Raw genomic sequence first — 21,674 nt, forward strand, 5'->3', positions numbered from 1 at the left:
AACAAACAACCAAACAAAAAAAAATTAAAATAAATCAAGTAAAATTCCAACTTCATATAAAAGCCGCCGGGGCGGCCCTGGGCAGGGGGGGCCCAGGGCCCAGAGCCCCCCCCGGGCTCCGTCTGCGCGATTTGAAGGATGCGAGAGATGGAATTAAAAAGTGATTATTATATACACACACGTAGAAAGTCAACAGTGTTCCCGGGGGGGGGGATGGGGTGGGGAGGGGGGCGGGCAGGGGAGAAGGGGGGGAGGGGGAACAGCCAACCCAAAAACCTCCCAAATAAACCAAAAACCAACAGACACAGGTTTTTGTGGGGGAGCCCAGGGTGGGGGGGGACCAGGTCATGGGACCACCCCCACAGCTCCGGGAGTTCACAGAGATCCTCCTATCTGGGTTTTATATATATATATATATTATTTTTTTGCCTTTTTTTTGGTGGTTTTTGCCAGGTGAGCAGCACAGGAGGGATGGGGGGTGCCTCTGCCCCCCTCCCCTACCCCCCCCCCCAGAAAATGGGCTAAAAAAACATCACCCCAAGAGCACGCATCTCCCTTCCTTTCAGGATTTTTAGTTTTTTTTTTTTCTTTTCTGTTTTAACCTACTACTGGAAGTTTTTAATTTCAACAGCAATGTGTCTTTTTGTTAAAACTCCCCCCCCCCCCCCCCGCTTCATCTTGCACCAACCAGGTGGGAAAACAAACAATCGAAAAGAAAAAAAAAAAAAAAAAAAACCACAAAACCACAACCCCCCCCTCCCAAAACACACACCTCCCCCCGAATATTTAATTTAGGAGAAAGTTATGGGGCTGTTGAGGGAGAGAAAAAAAAAAATATGGAAAAAAACAAGTTGAAAGCGCTACTCGGCTGCTCTGGACAGCGTCCGGGTGCCTTCGGTGGGGAGCAGGGGGGGTGGTGTCTGCTTCAGTACCTGGGGGGGAAAAAGGGGCGTTTTGGGGCAAAAAAGGGGGCTCCCCCCCTCCCGAATGGCGGCCGGGGCCTTTTCAGGCTATGGAAGGGGTCTCTGCTTACAAAGGGCTCTCGGGGTCTGAAGTCGGCCCGGGGGGTCCTGACCAACACCCCGGTGTCCCGGTGAGAGGGGGGGCCCATGGGACGGGTCGTCCCCCCCCCGAGCTGCTCCCTGGAGAGGGGGGACATGCCCATGGCCTCGCGGGAGCGGGGGGCCGCGGCGTGGTCCCGCTGCTGTTGGGGTTGAGCCACAGGCTCGCGGGCTACGGCGAAATGCTCTTTCATCGTCCCTTGGTGGATGGTACCGTGCTCCTTGGGGAAGGCGACGCCGGCGTGTTCCCCGGTGGGGGGCGGTTGGGCGGGAAAGGGGACGCCGGCGTGCTCACCGGGGACGGGGGGCGGCGGGGGGGGTGTGGGGAAGGGGACCCCGGCGTGCTCAACGGAGGGAGGCGGAGGGACGCCGTGGGGCAGGGAGAGCGGAGCAGGGGTTTCCTTCGAGAAGGGGTTGGCGTGATCCACCGCCGGCATGCGGGGAGGGATGGAGTGATCCCTCGGGAAGAGGCCGCCGTGGTCCTTGGGGGGGGCGGCAGGGGGGCCGGCGGGGGGCCCCACTGGGTCCCGCTGGAAGGGAGTCCCGTGCTCGATTGGAGGAGGCGCGAGGGGTGGCGGCATGTGGTGCTCGAAAGCGGGGCTGAAGTTATTGGTTCGGAAGTTGTTGACGCTCTCCTGGAAGGGCGGCACATGCTCCTTATAGGGCGCTGGGAAGCTGCCCATGCCGGGCAGCTCCGACGTCCCCGAGGGGCCGTTATCGAAGGCGCTTCCTCCGCTGCTCATCTCAAACCACCCTGCCGCTCGGCTGGCCTCTCGCCCGTGTCCTCTATTCCCCTTCCCCAGCACCCGGATAGATTCCACCGTCTGGATGGGCTCTCCCGACATCCCCCGGCTCGAGGCGTTGTGGTAACCCAGCGTTTCGATGGGGGCTCCTTTCTCCTCGGTGCTGTCGGGTAAGTCCAAGCAGGAGGAGGAGACCCTGGTTTCTATGCGGTAGTGTTCCTCCTGCGGCTGCGGTTCGCCCTTGGGAGCTCCGGACAAGCTCGCCCCCTCGGCGGAGCTGCTTTTGGAAATCTGGCCAAAATGCTTCTCCTCGGAGGGTTTACGGGAGGCGTTTTTGAGCATGTTCTTGAATTCGATGGTCGACGTGGCGGAAATGGAAGAACCCAAGGATTTCTCCACGCTCGCCGCGGGCGCTCTGCCGGCGGGGCTGGAGAGGGCATTCGGAGAAGAGAAAAGCGAGCGGTGGGGAATCGAGTGGGGCGAGTCCGGGTATTGCTTCTGCGAGAGGCCAGAGTGCACCACCGATTTCGCTAAGTTGTTGTGATTAGAGTCCGGTGCGAAAAACACGTCGTTCTTGCCGGGTGAAGGGGAGCCGTCGGAGGTGGAATCATTTCCTCTGAGGCCGTAGCTCCCGTACATCCCCGGAGAGGATGCCAGCGGGTCGCGGCTCTCGCTCTGATCAAGGATAGACCTCATGGACTGAGGGAAGGACGACTTCACGCCAAACTCCTGCGATCTTTGACCATAGCTGGACAGGACCGGCTGGTACTCTGCAGCTTCAGAGAGTTTACTCGATTTCAAGATAGACTTGGCGGGCTTCTTCTCCAGGTTTAGCATGGCCGATGGCGGTGGCCCGGAGTAATCGAAGTCGCGGTAATCTTCGTCTTCTTGAAAAGAGGTGTCCGGGTAAAACTTCTCCTGGGAGGAGTCCATTAAAGAGGAGGGTATCTCCATGCTGTCCGCAGACTGCTTGTAAAGCCCGGCTGGAGAGTCTCTGCCGAGGCCAAAGGGCCGGTAGGTGTGCACGGAATTGGGAAGTTCTTGGGGATATCCATCGTCCCGGCTCTGAAGAGGTGACCTCGTGCTGCTGGGAGTAGAAGAACCGGGGCTCATGATTTTCGACAGCAGGGAGATAGTGTCGACGTTGCTCGATGTCGGCTTGTCCATCATCTCGTCCTGGGTGGGCGTCCCGCTTCGCTCGTCGCGCACCGGTGTTCCGTCCACATTGTCCATGGAAGTGCTGGTAGGACCACGCTGGAAGTCAGAGGCGTGACTTTCTGTTGCGATGCTGGACCCTAAGCTGCTGAGAATTGGAATATTCAAGTTCAGACCGCTGAAACCGGGATTTCCCTTCAAGAAATTGTGTATCTTCATCTCCAGGCTCGGAGAAGGGGGTTCCGATTCCAGCTTCGCTTTTGAAATTTCGGAGGACTGAGCCAGTGAGGTTTCTGTTGGCAAAAGGGAAGAAGGACTGGTAGGGTGGGAACCGGGAAATCCCAGGGAATTTGCTGGCGGTTTAAAACCGGAGCTTGACAGCCCTGGGGTATGTCCAACGGGAGCCTTATTAACTGAAGTTGAGGAAACCTCAGCAGTAGATGAGTTTGGAGAATAACCAAAACTTTTGGATATAAAGGACTGAGGATTGGAAGGAATACTCCTCCCCTTCACGCAAGGAACAGTCGTGTTGGCTGGCGATGCTGAAGTGCTCTGCGACGCGGTTTCGCTTGACTGAACAGTATTTCCAGCAACACTCTGAAGCAAGGATGACAAACCTGGAAAGAAAGAACGCCGCGTTCAGATATTAGGGTAAGAGGTAAATCAACCCGAGCCACTGTTGAGGGAAAGGTTTGGGTATTTGCCACAAATGTCGTTCCTTAAAATGACTTCATGTTTTAGCCAGGAAAATGACCGTATTTTGCTGCATTAGTATCAACATTAGCACCCACTGAGGTGCAAACTTTTGCCAGAGGCTTAGATTGATATATAAATATAAATTACAACCAAATAAGCTGGGTAATAACTCATCCTGGCTTTGTAGCCAGCTGTAAAAACCATCGCATTACTGACCAGGGTTACACGTGCAAAGTGCAGAAGCAGGAGCAGCACCTCTGGGAAGGTTTCTGCTCTAAAAAAGCGCTCTCAGAAGCACAGGGAAACCACAAAGACCTCTCATGGGCTCCTGTCCCGTTCAGCGCCCTGCCAACAAGCGTTCTGGCTAAGTCCGCTTCAGTCACAGCAAAAATACAGACGTACAAAAAAAAGTATTAAAACTCACTGGTCCGTAACACGTATGCTACCTGAGAAAAAGTCATCTGCGTTTGCCAAAGACGTAATACATTCCAATTAAGTTTTTTCTGCCTTCACTTTCGCTTTAGGATAAGCACAGCAGCACGTTTCAGCGCGGCCGCTGCCATCAAACACACAGTCAGCCATTCCCTCAAAACCCACCGCGGTACCTTGCAATGCTGGTGCAGTCTGAGTCTGGGTTTTGGAGAGAGCGGACAAAATACTTTCGGGAGTTATTTCAACTTTGGAGAGAATGTTTGCTAATGGGTTGGAAGGTGCAGACGGAGTCCCCATGACAGGAGTCTTCAGGCCACTAGTAAGAGCTGTTGGGCTCGTCGGGGTTCCCGGAGAAGGTCTCGAGGCGGGACTGACACCTAGGACGGAAGCACACACCACTCACGTATGTTGCTTCGTTAATGGGAGCTTTTGTTGGCTCAAGTTTTCCACAGATACAACTGCAGCAGAGCTCCACCGAGTGTGAGCAAGGAGAGGCTCCCAAAGCCGACAGTCGTGTGTCAGAGAGACCGACCCAGATCTTTTCTGTAATAACTCATTCACGTTTATTTCAAGGCAATTAAAGCTTTAAAAGATTACAAAACATTTTTAGCTCCATTAACCAAACTCCTGGGCCAGTACTGCTTCAGCACTCACCTGTGTTTTTCATTACAGAAGTTAAACTGCTAAGAATGGAGCTGATCTTTGCCAGGTCCACGTTGGCCAGGTTGGGCAACGCAAGTGCTGGCGACGGAGGGACGGGCGCTGCGCTCACCGCCTTGGGAGCTGGAGGAGTCGGAGGAGTCTGGGCAGGCGTTGTCACCGTCACCGAAGTCGTGCCTGCCGCAGCAGCAGACGGCGCCGCTTTGGGGACGCTTTCAGTCTTTGCGGGTGCTGAAGCTGGAGCAGCCTGCTTCTCCTTCCTCTCTTCCACTGCATCAGAGAGGGGGAGAACAAGAGCAGAACCATCACGCTGAGCAACCTGATCTAGTGGAAGATGCCCCTGCTCGTGGCGGCGGGTTGGACTAGATGGCCTTTAAAGGTCCCTTCCAACCCAAACCATTCTGTGATTCTCTGTCCCCAAAGGATGATTCAGGGTACAGGGTTTTCAACGGGATCCTCATTGTTAGGCACGGTAGGGCCAAATCCCGCATGAATAAAAAAAATATTCCATGAGTGGTTTGGGAGACGGGAACAATCACAGCTGGATCAGGACTTCCCTGCTTGTGGCAGGGGACTGGGGCAGGAGATAGAAACCCAACAGCACCAATTCACAGCCCAACAGGGGCTTTGTGCCTCCCTATATCCCAGATGGCGCTCAAAAGGGCCATTTTCTCTTGATGTAATTTCTACACCATTACCCTGCTGCTCCCGCACAACGTACCAATAATTTTAGATGTATCATCCTCCACATCAGAGAGCTCCATGTCTTCCACATCCCGATTATCCGTCACAGGCTCCGGAGATATCATCTTGCGGCTTCCGACCACCGGAGAGCGGGAATTATCCTCCTCCCCCATCCCCTGAAAAGGGGACTCAGAGCCTGTCGGAGATGGAGCGTCCATACTTGGAGAAGGGACAGGAGACTCCTCCGGATCAGGAAGCGTTGCTTTCAACTGGTCTAGCTTTTTCTTTAGATTGCTCACCCGATTAGCAAATGTTTTATAAGCCTAAGAAAGAAAGGACATCAGACTGAGTGTCTTTTATAGGAAGAGAGCGTGCTTCAATTGCGTCTGTAACAAAAGTGACACACAGCCTCAGAAACCCACTTTGAATTACCTGTACCCTGCAGTGAGAACCCTGCTGTGAGAACTCAGCTTTTCGGTGTGACTTGCAGAGCAACGACCATGAAAAAAGGGAAGGTAAAACCTTTTTCTACTGACTTAAAACTATTTCCACTAAAAAAATGTTTTCTAACAAATATGCTGCCTGTTGGTTTGGTTTTTTTTTTTGGTTTTTTTTTTTGTTTTTTGTTTTTTGTTTTTTTTTTTTTGTTTTTTGTTTTTCTGTAGGGTTGCGGGGTTGGTTGTTTTTACAATGCTTTACTAAATTCTTTCTTTGTTCATCTAGTTCGCACGCTGATCACAACTTGTGCAGTTTCTAGAATTTAGGATTTGTTAGACTAAGTGTAATTTTACCCCCGTTTAAAAATGCAGAGGGGCTACAAAATTCCAACAACATACAAGAATTGAGCTCCTGACCCACAGATCTTTGCAGTGTCTCGTTTTCTTACCTGACACCTCAAATCTGCTCTTTTTTGAAACCACTTATACAACCATCACGCCAAACTTCTTCATTTGTGAATACAGAAGATGCAGTTTCTAACCTCCGAGACGCTTAGCAAACACAGATGGACGTCGGTCTGCCTGAAGGGAATCAAGGAACAGCGTACTTACATTTGCCACCACCTTGACTTCCTTATACTGCGCTTCATAAAATATACCGGCGTTCTCCAGGGCTTCCGTGAGAGAGGGGCCATTTTTCACTTGCTTGTCTAAGCCATTTACAAACTCTTCCAGCTTTGAACTTGCTTCTTCAAACTCCTTGGAGAACTTCTTTCCTCCCGTTTTGTCTGCAAGGAGATTAACACCACGTAAATAAGCTGCCACATGGGAAATCAGCTCTCGGAAGCACGTCCTCAGTAGCAGCAACTGGGAAGTTCAGACAACAGACACTGCATCATGCCATAAGCTCCCCAGTTCATCCATTGGTACCCATGAAAAAAAGAGGCCAAGTTGCTCGCAATCTATATTGGGTTTGAAGTAGTTATTAGCGATAAATAAGTTTAAGACACAGCAGTGTAAAATTTTACTCTTTCAACTACCCAGAGAGTGTACTTTCATTTCGGCAGAGGCAAAAATCTTGAGTTTTATTTTTCCTTCCTTACCATATTCCAAGGGTTCCTAACATCATCGGGGTTCAAAACATCTACGAGTGACCATGACCGTTTTCAAAGACTGCAGTCACGGATTACCAAGCACAGCTAGAGCTATCCGCAGTTTTACAATTAAATTTCCTGTTAATAGGGCTCAATGTAACTCAGTTCATTCACCCCCAACATGCACCACTTGCTATCAGACTCACAGTTGGTGTTCTCAAACATCCATTGATGGATGCCTTAATTAATTTAAATCTGATATCATTTAAGGGGTTTGGAATTAGGCACAATGCATGTTTTAACGATATATGAGAGCATGGTTGAATAGTACAAAATACATCTTCATCACTTCTGCTTTGTATCTGTGGGTTTCTAAGAAAAGGTTCAAATTAACAGAGGTTTTAGGCCCCTCTTGGTGGTTCTTTAACTGCACTTTGAAATATTGGCATTTTACCGATAGTCTGATTTCTGGTCTAAGGCCAGGCAGAACAGAGGAGCTCCTACAACTCTTAGGATACGTATTTGCACCTCCTTCAGTTATGTCAGGTTTTGTACATTCTACACTGTCTTTACCTTTTAAGCATTTAAGTGTTTCAGTGCTGCACACATCCACTCTCATAGTGGAAAGCTGCTTCTCTTTCAGTTCTATCTGGTCTTCCGAGCGCTTATATAGTAGCAATTCATCAATGAGAGACTGTGGCTGAAAAAAATCAAACAAGAAAAGCATCCTCATCACATTCCGCAGAAGAGAAGCCCTGCTGCGCAGAGCTAACAGCAGAGACCTGCTTCAGCGACAAACAACGCTCTGGTTCAAGACCATTTCTGAACGAAAGCTAACTAAGAAACAAACCATGTGAATCTCCGGATTTTTAACCTCAAGTCTTACAGATCAACAGCCTCAGGCTCAGGCAGGGGCTGTAGTTCTGGCTATTATTGTTAAGAGTAGGGACAGCCCTTTTTTATTTTCTTTTTTTTTAAACTCTACTAGTGCCCACATATTTCATTAACACACTGCACTCCTTAGGGGGACCTAATTTAGATAAATTTCTTGCCACCAACTCGTCAGCCACCTGCCCTGGTTTCAGCTGGGATAGAGTTAATTTTCCTCCTAGTAGCTGCTGTGTTTTGGATTTAGTAGGAGAAGAATGTTGATAACACATATTGTTTTAGTTGTTGCTAAGTAATGTTTATATTAAGGACTTTTTCAGCTTCCCATAGAATCTGAGAGGAAGCACGGACAGGACAAGCTGGCCAAAGGAATACTCCATACCACAGACGCCATGCTCAGTATATAAATGGGGGTTCACCGGGGGGGCAGGTATCCGCGATCGCTGCTCAGGGCAGGCTGGGCAACCGACCATCAGGTGGTGAGACCAATTGCACTGCATCCCTTATTTTGTACATTCTTTTACCATTAATATTATTATTAGTCTCTCTTCCATTACTGTTCTATTAAACTGCCTTTATCTCAATCCACGAGGCTTCCCCCCCACCTTCTCCCTACCCTGCGGGGAGGGAAGCGAGGGAACGGCTGCACGGTCTTAGTTGCCGGATGGAGTTAAACCACGACGGCCCCCCTAAACTCCTCGGTCACCGTGGTTAAACCACGACAGGCCCCCTAAACTCCTCGGTCACTAGGACGATCTGACCATACACCTCTGTCAGCACCGTTTGTATCAGCCAGCTCCTTGAAGCATAGGACCTGTGGATTTCACACAGCTCCCGAGAAGGCAAACTGCTCTCTTGCACGAGGGTTACCTCACATGAAAACCAGCGTGGGGAGCCTCTGTGCGGCTCCGAATGTCTCCCAGCTGCTTTGTTGTCCCTAACAGCGCACAGAATGGGTGGCAGCCCTAACAAAACTCACAACTGGAACATCTAGCAGGCATTATATGCCAAGGAACAAAAAGACCCTTGATATTCAAGCTTCCCATCCATCAAGCTTATGCTGCTGGTGGACGTAAGCTACGCTAAAGCTACAGCCCGAGCACGGAGGTTAGTGCAACAGAATATTTCCATGTGCAGACTTACTCTGAATTCGGCGACAATCTTGGACTTCAAAGCAGCTTTCGGGTTCGTGGATGCTGTTGGAATAAAGAAAAAGTATAATGAAACTAAGGAACTACACCCTGACTAAGAGTAAGTCACAAAAGGCAGTTCTAATAAAAAATACTTTAACGTAATTCAACGAAAGACTCGCAGGCTGTTGTTATTCATTACATTTTTCCCTCCACACAGACGTCTCTCAATGCTCTGTCTTTCCATTAGCTAAACGGGACAGGGTCACGTGCAGCTAGACTGTGACTGAGGTCAACAAATTATACTATTGCTTTTAATATTTTTTTTAAAATCCCTATAAATTTTTACTGTGCATACCTTTTCCAGCTCTACCGTTGGGAAGACAAATCCCTCCAAGGGATGGTCTAGCAGCCTTACCCGAGGAGTTTATCCCTCTCTACAAGGAAAGTAATATTATTTCCTAAGTGCCAGACTTGGAGCTGACACACGCAGCACTGTTTCCTTCGGACGGGGTCTCCCTGTGGTACTTCCTAGGCCCAACCATGCTCTCAACCTTAAAAACTCTTACACCTCTATTCTGACATCTTATTAACAGAGCTGGGGGAACGAATCCCACGGTCAAGAGACACTCCATTGGTGTCCATTGGTTTCTGGACCAAACAGGAGAAACATCTGGAAAGAAGCAAACCGCTAAACCCTTCATCCATGCTGAATATAGCCCGTTTTTGTTTGGGAAAGCAGCTTGTGATGTTAAGCCAAGTAATAAAACTCTTTTGTTAACCTTCTGATCTCCACACTTGTACAGGCGGGCGCACACCACTTCTTACACCTAATGTTCCACCATCTCGCTTTACGGACCATTCAAGGCTTTAGCGTACAATGAGATTAGTAAAACTGGTGTATTAGAAATGCACTTCCTGCTAGACTGCACTCCCGGTACTCTTGGACAGAAAAGTTCATTATCTGCACTGCCAGCTTCCAGTTTTCTTTTATCCTAGCACCTAGTTTGCTGTTGAAGATGTGTTCCTGAGCACGAAGGTAGAGTCCACCTCCTGCTGCCAAAGCACATGGTTCTGTCTGTCTTCTCTCCAGCTCTGAATAGTCTAACGCCAGTTTCCAAGAGGTTCCACCAGCTCTTTCCTCTACTGTTCATAACCTCCGCTCTCATAAACATTTATTTTTTAATTTTTTTTTTTTTTTCCATACTTCATTCCTTTAAAAAGTGGTTCTCTAGCAACAACTCCTCGGTGCTTTACATATTAGTCTGTAAGGAGCTTTACAAGCCTGGAAGACGCATGCTGGCTCATGTTTTAGTCCAGGTACTTTGCCCGGTTTGGGCTAGCCTTTCTTCTGTTCCTCAAGAAGGCAATTTCTATATTAGTTCAGAGAGTTCACATTGTTTCCTTACTTTGTGATTTCTTCCACGGCTTATTCGGTTGTTTGTTCAGAGTTTCTTTCAGCTGCTTCTGAGTTTTGAAAGTGGTACCTGGAAAACATTTCATTTTTTGCAGTCTGGCATTATGGGATTCCTTCAAGAATCTGGTTTTTGGTGCCATACGGTTGCACGGTAAAAGAGTGAACAGAAATTTGTTTTAAAATACCTAGACCAACTTCCTTAGAGGAGCTGCTGGATGCCCAAGAGAACCTAAGTTTACTCAGGAATACAGCAACCTGTGGGATGGTCTTCCATTTTTAAATCAAGTTTCTGTTTGCCCTTACACTAACACCGTTCAAAAATCACAGTAATGACCAGAGTGAAAAAGGAAAAACACAAGACATCTAAAAATAAAACTATACCGCTTGGCTCTTTAGGTAGACTTTTACAAAATCAGCGTTCAACAGGCAAGTAACGCAAGTCGGGAAAATAGCCACAATATCTAATTTACAAGTAATCTGAAATATTTTTGGTTTCAAGTTATGAAAATCAGAAATTTCAGAACGTACACATAAACTTCACTTCTCAACATGCAACGCCCAACTGAAGCCTTTTCACGTGCCAAAGCCCGAACCCGAGACACTGTGTTTCTCCTGTCATGACGACGACTGGCTCTCAGATCCACACCTGAGGATTTCCTGAAGCACCTTTAGCTCTTAACCATGTGTTGTGGTTTAGTAAAGCAGAAACGTGGACTAATTTCCTTCAAGTATTTGAGTATCGGCTAATTTCTGGTTTTAACTGACTACACGTGTTTCCCATTAACATTAGTCATTTCAGCTTTTAAGCAGAGTTCTTTTGTAAGCGCTCGAGGACACTTCACCCTCCCGCTTTGCTTCCAGCCTCTTTCCTACACCACAAATATTATTAGTAAAAACAACTTATTGCTAAAAGGGAGTCATAAGGTAGAGCCAGGGATACAAGCCCTCTACCAGGGCACCGTGTTCAGGGCCTGTAGGACCACTTCACCTCCACGTTCTCTTTACTCTCAGCTGGAACAACTCCAGCTTACGTGAAAGGAATCAGAGCTGTCTTTAGAAAGGTACAAAAAACGTGAGGCAGATGAATTCAGTGCTGCTCACGTACAACACCTCGCCGTTTTAAGGCCTGTGCTAGACGGAAATGCAGAAGGAACAGATGCACACAAACTCATTTTACCCAGCGATTCCAGACACTTTCTTTAACCTCTCCAAGCTCATGCATTAGTTTGTAAGGTAAGAAATGCAAAGGGTAAGTAACTTACTCAGAGCTTCTTTTAGCGCCAAAATGGTTTCCTCAGGGTACACATTTCTGTCCTCCCAGATTTTGAAGATTCTTTCGATAGATTTGGAAACGGATGGATCCCTGAAAAAGAAGAGCATATTGGGTCCTCTTTTCACTGTAGTTTCTCGTGATTCTAGAATGGATAACAATGTAAATAATTGTGTACTTAAATCAAAACTTTAAAAGACCCTTCAGACTGGGAAGTTCTCTGTCCAGGTGACGACTACTTCTGCTGCAAGGGGCCCCAGCGAGACCAAGGCAGTGAGTTCACACACCTGGAGTTAAGCAAACACACACTTCCATAGTGTAACAGATCAGGGCCCTTTTGGGGGTAAAATTAGAATGTTTCAGAGTGGTAGGAACACCAATAGGATTTCTCTGAAGCCTTTCTTCGTGGGGAAAAAAAAAAATTGTTATTCTTCCAAAGCACCTTTCTGCATGGATGTTCCGGGAAAAAAGTGATTATTCTGGGGAGGGGGGAAAATAAAACATTACTCTCTTCAGAGAGGAGTAACTAATTCAGAGAGAAGTGACTGTACAGCAGGCTATCAGTGGTGTTAAACTTCACGAAGACGAGCTTTTCTGCTCATCTCGGATCACACATTCCCTCCGTGCCTTGAGAGTTAAGCAATGCCATCTGTAAGAATCTCCAAAGAAAGAAAGAAAGAAAAGGAGATAGCCTGGTGTCAAATACCACATCTCGTCCAGGTGCTTCTGTTTCAAGGGAAAAAAAAAATACAAATAAAACACCTGTAAGCAACCACTCTCAAAGCATGTTCTCCCTAGACCCCCGAGTCAATGCAAGGGAGCAGACCCAAGGGACAACTCTTGGGTTAAGAGAGGAAAAATGCATGACCAGACCCTGCTGATCCCACAAACGAAGAGCGTTTCCTGCAAAGCAACCTGAATTAAAGTTCACACGCCCCAAATTTAGCACTCCAAGGACAGCACCTGAGCCTGAACCCTGCCAATAACCAGAAGCGACTGCCCCAGAGGACTCAGGCTTGGAATAATAAACTCTAATTGGAAAGCGGAGCTGCCACCATCGCTCCCTGTGGGACCCGGGAGGCTGGTGGCACCGCAGCAGGGTTCCAAGCCCAGAGCACCCAGGGCGGTGGGTGGGTGGACAGAAGGGTGCTTCACAGAACCACTGGGGTCAGGAGGGACCTTTTTAAAGGCCACCTGAGCAGCCATCCAACTCAACTTTGAGCCCTGCTGTGTTCGTGTTCCTGCTCAGTGCCCCAAGAAAGAGCAACACATTTTCTGGCCAATTTTGCTGCTTTTTAAACTGACTGGAAGAAGGCTGGTCACCAAGATTCCGCCATCCCCAGACACGTGAAGCTTTGCAGAGGGACAGACAGAATGACACCAGCAAGCTGCACTTGGAAGAGACAAAACCCTTCCACTGGGGTCCATAAATGGTAGCCGAGTCACAGTCCCACGGTACACAAACACTGAAAGACAGAAGCAGCAAGTTCACAAAACTTTTATCTGTTTAATCATTTCTATATCAACATCTGGAATAGGACCGGGCTTGGTAAAGCCTGTTGGGGCTGTCAAAGGATGGCTAAGTTGCAATTCCTGCTGTAGCTTTTCTTTCTTTTTTGCTTTGGTAGCTGATACTCCCCAGAATTTTTTTCTCCCTCCTCCTCATTATCGGCATCTATTAATGGTATTTTCAACTTTCTCTTCTGGCAACTTACATTTAAATATAAGCTAATGAGCAGTCCAACTTTAACCTTTTCCCTGCCTCGTGCTACATTCAACCATCTGCCGCTTCCAACTCTGTTCCAGCAACACACAAACCAGCAACATCGCGTTACTACTAAGGAGCTGCTTTGTATTTTTACTATGTCCTGCCTCTTAAAGACCATCTGGTTTGAGGAAGGTTCGGAAACCAAAACGGAGGGCAGCAAGGCACCCTGCGGTAAGGATGGGACAGGGCTCCTGGACCCGTGCCAGCACAAGATCTTTTCATCCCACGTTACTCTAATGAATGAAAAGTCTCCGATTTCCAGCAGAGCACAAAACCACCTTTGAGAATGCGTTACCTTGAAGGGAATTAACATTTGAGCAAGAGAGGAGCCAGAGAGAAGCTCGCAGAAGCCAGGCGGGGATTAGACTGGCATCTGCAATGCTTGTTCTCATGGTGATTGACCACAGGCAGATCCCTGGAGACCGCAAAGATCTCCTCCTCCTCTTACTCCCTGTCTTGCTGCACCCCTCCTTGCTGCCAGCACTCCCCTGAGTCTGCTACCATCTCCCCCAGCATCAGCACAAGCCACCAGTGCCTGCACACAAGCGGAGGACAGAGCTACAGGGCACGCACGTATTGGTGCAAGACTCATCCCTCACACCGCTTCATGTGATAATTTTACTCAAATGAGACCACCCCCCACAATTAAAATCCAGCTCTACGCCTGTGCTAACACTCTCCTCGTAGAGAATATCAAACCCACACAGTTGTTTGCACAAAATCCTTCAAATTTTGCCGATGTCTCAAGAGAGTTTGAGATGTTAGAAGAAAAATACACATTTTTTGAGACATTCAACCTTCCAACACACCGTTACTTACTTCACTAGTGAAGCAGCTTCAGGAAGCACTTCTGCAAACGTATCACGAAAGACAATTGCGTTTTTTCTCTTGCAGTTCTGTATGACGTCATTGGCCAAGTAAAAAAGGTTCAGTCGATGAGGAAAGGCAGCTAAAGACAAAAAGAAAACTCAGATTCATCATCGAGTAGAAGTAGTCACATCAGCTGCATTTTGATAACGTTTAAGCGCCTGCTTTTGGTTTTTTTTTCCAGCATTTCCGTCAACAGTGTGCCCAAGGGGCAGGTCCAATGGTCAAAACTGGGGACTAGAGAGGAAATCTTCAATTTACAAATCATTTCCACATCTTCCCCAAAACTAAACGTCAAGCCTCAACTCTGACTCGGGCTTAGAAAGGACACAAAAAGCCGTTGACCCTGTGCTATTTCTACGATACCCGCACTGCAAAAGGAACCGCACAGCCAGAAAGATCAGCATCGCCCACGGGAAGAGGCCAAACACAAAATGGCACGAACTTCTGCAGGGGAAAAAACCCAGCCGCTCCAGAGCGTGTTCTGGTCTGGTCTCCGAAGCCCCAGCATCACCCCGTTTGGCTACTGGCTCAGTACAATCTCCTGTTTAATAATTTAGAGGCCACTTATTCATATTTTCTAAGAATAACCAGGTATAAAATCTCCCTTTTTTTTTTTTAAGCTGTAGTGGCTTAAAACGGTCTCTAAGATTTGCAGCTTTATCGGGGAGGTTTGACCAGGGACACACCTATGCCTATGGCTGTCCAGAGGGCATTTACTACAGATGGGGGGAGACCTTCTCCACAGCCCTTTCAATGCCTCCTACTAATAAACCAATGTTTATTAATATATTTTAAAAGTGCTGCTCGTTCCTCGGACGTGGCTGCCTGGACGGCCCTTTCCGACATGCGATTTCATGCCAGCTTTTGTGTGGCACACAAAGGACTCCGGATCACTGTCCCTTCTCCTCCAGAGATGGATTTCTCCCAAAACACCTCCCCTGTCCCCGCGGAGCCGGCACTACCTTCGCACCCAGACCCCCCACCCACAGCTGTACTCCAAGCACCACACCTCTGATCTTCCTTATATCCAGCTCCAAATTTAATTATTTCATTAAACCTCTTCTTCAGTCAGCCAGTAACAGTGCTTGTAGCACAGTAAGCTCATCCACATGCTAATTAGCTGCTTCACTTACTTTAACGACACAATATGAGGATTTAAATATAGGAATGGTGACAATAGACAGTTTTGTTTCACGTGCCCGTGAGCTCTATCAGGCTCCCACCTTCCCCCAGCTGTACCAGTAATCAGAGTTTTTAACTACAAATCCCTTAATTCTCTATCCCGCTTCATTTTCTAGTTGTCCCTACCTCGGCAGGGCCTCTTCCCGCAGCACAACTGCGCCTCGCAGCTCTCCTGGTCTCCAGGTTTCCCACCAGGAAGCTCTTAGCATCATCCCTGGTCCAGAGCCCTTGGCAGGAGCTCACCCTTACCGACACTGCTCCCTGCATTCACGACCTCTCGCAGAAAAACCCCAAACCACCCACGGCAGCTCCGTGACCTCCTCCTGCTCAAAGCCAACCAGAAATGAAGCCAGGAATTTCACAAAACTCATCTGCACCTAAGGAAAGCCACTGCATGAGTATTTTCTAGCTAACAATAGCTCACATACTTTTATTGGAAACTAACTGTTAAATTTTATCGCCTGCCTCTTTTTCCAATGTTCCTCTCTGACACGGAGAAGAGGGGCAGTGGCCACCAACAGACTTCTGGCAAGGAGTCCGCCAAAGTAGGAGCGTGGCCACAGAAATAGGGGGTTAGTTCATTTTTAGCATACTGAATGCCATTATTTCAAAGCCTTATTATAAGGCAGAGAATCCCTGCTCACGAATGACATGGCGTGCTTGCACATGGGAAGCTGGGCGTGAAACGCTGGTGCTTTCCAGGACTCACACACAGCACAACGCTCACCCACGCTCTCGCACACCTTTCCTGCAGGAGGGCTCCATCCCGGAGATGGAATCGGCACCAGGCAAGCAGACCTGCGTCCAGCACACACCGAGCACTGGAGTCCTGGCACACAGTGAGCTTGCTTTAAAAGCTCACGCCAGGAATATTTTGACTGTATGAGCTCTATATTGACCTACCAATATTAAGGGATAATTTAGTGAGTTCTTTGTTCAAAATGAAGAGTTTCATGGAAGGCAGCCTCCTCAGGAAAGCAAAGCTGAGGACGCATGCAAGGGCTTAGTTTGGTTTGATGGTCAAATCCTCAATAGGTTGATGCCGTGAAGTGAAGAGCCTCCATGAGCCCCTACAAGTGGCACCAATTCTCCTTGGTTGCTTCTGGTGCCCGCCAAGTGCCACTACAGACCGGTGGGTGAGCAAGAAGCATCATCCAGCCCCAAACCTGGTGCGGGAACAGTGCAGTGGGTCAAGGGGACAGCCGGCCCCCGGGACATCCCTGGTCCTCACAGTGGCCATCGGGACAGCCAAAGGTGTGAGACCCGAGCCAGACATCGCACAGCCACTGCCTCCCCCAGCACTGCAGCCGGCTTCTCACCTGTAACTTTGCTCCTCATATATTTTCCAGCTATTTTTTGCTGTATGTGTTTTTCATCATTCCCACTAGGCTACGCTAACACCGCTCCGGCAGTTGCCGCGTCAAAGAGCCTCAACTCCTCTGTCCCAGAATAGGCTTTTATAGCAACAAACACAAGCCCAACGTTTCCTTACCAGAAATTGTTACTTACAGCCTTCACCCTAAAGGTGCTTACATGGCAGATCGGGGTTGGTTTGTTTGAGCGAGACGTGGAGCAAGGAGTGCTCCGCTCTGCCCAGAGGGCTGGAAATCCAGCCGGAGCGGTGCTGCGTTCGCTTGGCTTCCCGAAATGATTTGGAGCCAGCTTTCCCCAAAACACCAGCCTCAGTAATCTATCAGGATCATCATCTCATCAAAATGGGGTTTGTGTGATTTAATTAAAACCCAGCACTCCCCTGTTAATTCACCCGCTGGTCACTGGATGCTCTTTCTATCCCAGCGATGTTATTCACCAGCAGAGAGAGCACCGATTTCAGATCTTATGACATAACACCAAATAGATCTTGAAGATACATAAACCTTTGATTGAAACACTTCAATGTATACACAGCCTTTAAATGCACCAGAAAAACCCAGAGCCAACTTCAAGAAAAACATCAAATGCATGGAGCATGGCTTGCACCATCACCTCCGCCACCATTTCCAGAAGACTGAACGCAGACCTCAGCCAAGACAGAATTAATTTAGCTCCTCCATTTAGAGCTAATATTTATAAAACAAGATTCACCCAAATTGCACAGGAAGAAAAATCTATACTAGACCAATACCTCAGCTATGGACAAGCTGCACAAAGAAAACGAAGCGCCTTTGGGTCCAAAATGCACTTTGGACAAGGGGTTTCAAGGACGTTATGCAACTAGCTGTATCTGATGGGTGAACGGCTTGTTCATTACTCTTAGACTGTCTCAGTTTAAACCGGAGAGGAAATATAGACAAGAAACAGGCAATTTTATAACTGAGCCCACCTCAGTTCCAGGACAGCCACCTGCTCCGCTGACCGACGTCTCCGGGCAGCCAGTGCGCCATGTGTCCAATTTAACTTGCATTTAAGAGCTGCTCGTGTGGACACACTGACGACACAACCCTCCCACAAGAAAGCTCACTATTCACTACAGAAACTTCCCAGAGGTAAAGTTATCACAGCAGTACCTCACAGAAGGTGAAGCTCTTGGCCAACAATTGCAGACGTGACGGGCTCACACCCAGGACGGGAAACGCTACAGCAACAGCAACGTACTTAAATACCAGCACTTTTTTTTTTTTTCTGAAAGGACTAAATTCTTTGTCCAAATAGCTGGATCTTCCATTAAACTGGACATTTCACATCATCTGAAACACACATCTAACAGTGAAGTGCAGAAAAATCCATCGAGATATGGTAAAATGCAGATGTTAAGAAATATCCACAGCAAAATGCAGCCGTTTCCTACCAAAAGTGTGCAGGGAGAGCGTGACTGACCACCCCTGGCACAGAGCACACACAAGATCACCAGCGCTCAGGCAAAATCCCTTCAACAGCCCGAGGCAGGAGCACCAACCGTGCCACAGGCCAGCCCAATGCCCACTTATTCTGATTTATACAAGACAGAGAATAAAAGGGCCGATTTCTCCCCCATCTGACATTTTCTACAGGTCTCCTGCAGGAAACCGTCCTCAGCCTGACTCCGACATAGCTGGAGAGACGCTGGGCAGGAACTGCCCTACTAAGGGTTTCACACTTAACAGAGATGAGCATATATGAGATACAATGGCACTTCCCCCCTGACTATACACAGGCGCTTTCATCTTCACCCAGGCAAAACACCAAGATACAGCCCCCGATCCCACCACATCCATCCTTCACAAGGAGCTCCCTGGAAAAAGCAGCTTTTACACATTCTTAGAAGCTTCCGAGTTAAAGTATTTAAAAGCTGGAAAAGGAACCCAGAAGCAAGCTGTACTGTCCACTATTACCACCAAACTCTTCTGGCTGGGACTGTGATCTCCCGCTGAGTGAGAACATAGGCAGGCTGCGAGGTCCCTGCAGCAGAAAATGAAGTGTACCACAAAGGGAAAAGCAGGAAAAAAGCCCCCCATAAGCGGGAAGTAATTAAATAACCAGGGCTCAGGGCACAGCAGCATCAGAGCCGCTGTCAAGGGTTGTTTGAGCTGGTACCTCAGATAAGATGCTTAAGGAGGAACTCGGACAAACACGGGGGGTGTTGAGCGGAGATCCTCCTGAGGGCTGCGCAAGGGAATCATGGAATGGTTAGAATTGGGAGGGACCTCAAAGCTCATCCAGTTCCAACCCCGCTGCCATGTGCGGGGCCCCCTCCCCCCAGCCCAGGTTGCTTCCAGCCCCGTCCAACCCGGCCTTGAACACCTCCAGGGATGGGGCAGCCACAGCTTCTCGGGGCACCCTGCGCCAGGGGCTCACCGCCCCCACAGCCAACAATTTCTTCCCAATATCTCATCTCAACCTCCCCTCTGTCAGTGTCAAACCTTTCCCCCTCGTCCCAAGGCTCCCCTCCCTGACCCAGGGTCCTCCCCCAGCTCTCCTGGAGCCCCTTTAGGCACTGGAAGGGGCTCTGAGGTCTCCCCGGAGCCTTCTCTTCTCCAGGCTGAACACCCCCGTCTCCCTCAGCCTTGAAAGCGCTTGTACCAAACTAAAACAAAGTCCAGGCTGTGGTACCCCACAGGCTGAGGGGCAGGAGCCACCAGCCGACATGAGGTGTCAGGGCAGGAACAATTAAATTACTTTTGATGAACTTGTGAAGGAGGGAAGGAGTAATGGAGGAGTGCAAGGGAGAAGGAAGAGGCAGCGTCAAAGCAGCGCCTCTGGAAGCTCAGCTGCCTTGGCCAGGATCTGAAAGACGAATGTCAGCCACGGAGAAGCGGCAGGAGTCCAGGGAAGAGTCTCTGCTCCATGAGCCGGCAGGACAGGAGCTGCAGGACAATAAACATGGGGGAGTTGCATTGGCACAAAGGCTCCATGCTCCTGGCAAGCAGCTGGGCAAAGCAGGGACCTGCCCCGAGGCACAGGCAGGGAACGAGGAGCTGCATCATGCTGAGCCTGACCTACAGCGAGATGTTCACGGTGGTCCTAGAGAGGAGCCAAAGAGCAGCTGTGACAAGAGACACCAAGTCCAGAGGAGTCTGCACATCCCAAGGAGAAAAGGGAGCTGGATTTTGTTTGGAAGGGGCATGCTCAGAGCGAGAGGAAGAAGAGGACTAAGGGTGGTCCTGTGGAACACCCCTGGTGACAAGGGCTGTCAGAGGGAAGAGGATTTCCAGGAGAGGTGGGCAACAACAGCGAGGCAGGAAGGACCAAGGCCAGCTTCTCCTGGCCAGCAGGTCGGTATGGACCAGAGAAAAGCCCTCGAGCTCCTACCTCCCTCTCTTTAACCAGACGGTGTGTGGACAAGAAAAAAAAAAACACAAATCAAAATTCAGGGGAAGAGGACCCTCCACCCTTTGCAGAAGGGCCCTGATAGAGAAAACAAACTATCTCAAACTTCACAAAATGTTTAGTACAAACCAGAGCTACATTATCTTCATCTTACAGCAAAGCTTACTTTATAACTCCTGAGATAGCAGACAAAACCTTCACGCTGCAGTGAGACAGCAGAGATAATGCCACCTTGTTTAGTCTCGTGAAAACATTAACTTTCCCACTCTCAGGTCACTGCCGTGTCACCCACAGGCGCTCACCAAATCCGAGCATTGGCACCCACTTAATTGTGCCCACAACAGACTGCTTCGCCTGCGGAAAGGGACAGTGACAGTCCCTCGCCCCCACAATGCTGAAGGCATCTTTCCCCCAAGCTCTCAAAACAACATTATAGAAGATCCCGGCCAAGTGCACGCAGAATTCGGGAGGTTGACGGTGCCACTGTTCAGGTGCAGCCACCCAATTTCTGTTTTTCTCAGCGCGACAAGGTGATGCTGAGCAAAAACCTTACCCAGGGGCCACGCAACCGCCGACAGATTTCCCAGAGACCAGAATACCTCAGATTTCACTTTGCTGCCTGATGTCAAGTCCCAAACCTCTACCTACACCCCATCTCCTTACCCCCCGTGGGCCCCCCCACCGCGGTCCCCCAACCGCAGGAACCGACCCGCGCCCCGTCCTCACCCCGACGGGCACCGGGCTACGGCGAGGTGGGCGAGCACTTGCCCCAGCGAAGGGGACGGTGTGTACACCCCCCCCGCTCCCCCCCGCGCTGCTTCCCCACACTCACAGCGGCGCAGCCACTTCATCCAGTGGTAGACGATGGTGCTGTGGTGCCGCTTGTTCTCCAGGCACCAGGAGGAGAGGCCCTGGATGGACTCCATCGTGTTGGTCACCGCCTGCAGCTTTCTATCGAGAGAGGCCTCCAGCGCCCCGGCCGAGGAGGAGGAGGCGGCGGCCGAAGAGGAGGAGGAGGAGGCCCGGCCGCCGCCTCCGCCGCCCGCCGCCATCTTCCCGCCCTGTTCGCCCAACAGGGCCGCGCGGACGGCGGCGGCGGCGGCGCGGCGCTCCCCGCGCCTCTCTCGGCCCGGCGGGGCTCGGGCGGCGGCGCCTCAGGAAAGGCGGCGGGGGCCGCGCCGCGGCGGGGCGGGGAATGCGGCGGCCCAGCTGCGGCAGACTGAGGAGAGGAGGCGGGCGGCGGCGCCGGCCCCGAGGGGCGATCGTTCGGCCGAGATCCGTCCCCTCTACCCCGGGCGGCGGCTGGGAGAGGCGGCGGCGGCGGCGGCGCGGTCACCGGCCGGCCCCCCCCGCACGCAGCGCCCGCCCCCCCGCCGCCATTTTGTGCCGGGCTCCCTCACACGGGCGGCCGCGGCGCCCCACCGCCACCCTCCGCGCCTGC

At 49.9% G+C, this 21,674-nt stretch overlaps 1 protein-coding gene across 1 annotated transcript; it reads right to left on the bottom strand.

Moving 5' to 3' along the window:
• Positions 1 to 748: 748 nt before the first annotated feature.
• On the bottom strand, positions 749 to 21,291 carry RPRD2 (regulation of nuclear pre-mRNA domain containing 2). The gene is made up of 11 exons (XM_082496041.1): positions 21,066 to 21,291; positions 14,255 to 14,384; positions 11,660 to 11,760; positions 10,390 to 10,467; positions 8,994 to 9,046; positions 7,536 to 7,662; positions 6,481 to 6,656; positions 5,469 to 5,754; positions 4,742 to 5,017; positions 4,261 to 4,464; positions 749 to 3,576 (listed from the first exon to the last, which is right to left on the bottom strand). Exons 1-11 carry the CDS (start codon positions 21,283 to 21,285, stop codon positions 926 to 928), a joined length of 4,302 nt encoding a protein of 1,433 aa, XP_082352167.1. The 5' UTR covers positions 21,286 to 21,291; the 3' UTR covers positions 749 to 925.
• Positions 21,292 to 21,674: the final 383 nt, after the last annotated feature.

The sequence above is a fragment of the Vanellus vanellus genome (assembly GCF_965231255.1).
Source record: "Vanellus vanellus genome assembly, chromosome: 27".
Taxonomy (NCBI): Eukaryota; Metazoa; Chordata; class Aves; order Charadriiformes; family Charadriidae; genus Vanellus; species Vanellus vanellus.

What these genes read in the sequence shown, in the direction of transcription:
- RPRD2 (XM_082496041.1), bottom strand. Translation starts at nt 21,285, where the DNA reads ATGGCGGCGGGCGGCGGAGGCGGCGGCCGGGCCTCCTCCTCCTCCTCT. An exon ending in GATGAAGTGGCTGCGCCGCT is followed by an intron (nt 14,385 to 21,065) that starts GTGAGTGTGGGG and finishes TTTTGTCTTTAG; the next exon opens with CTGCCTTTCCTCATCGACTG. An exon ending in TGATACATCTAAAATTATTG is followed by an intron (nt 5,018 to 5,468) that starts GTACGTTGTGCG and finishes TCTCTGATGCAG; the next exon opens with TGGAAGAGAGGAAGGAGAAG.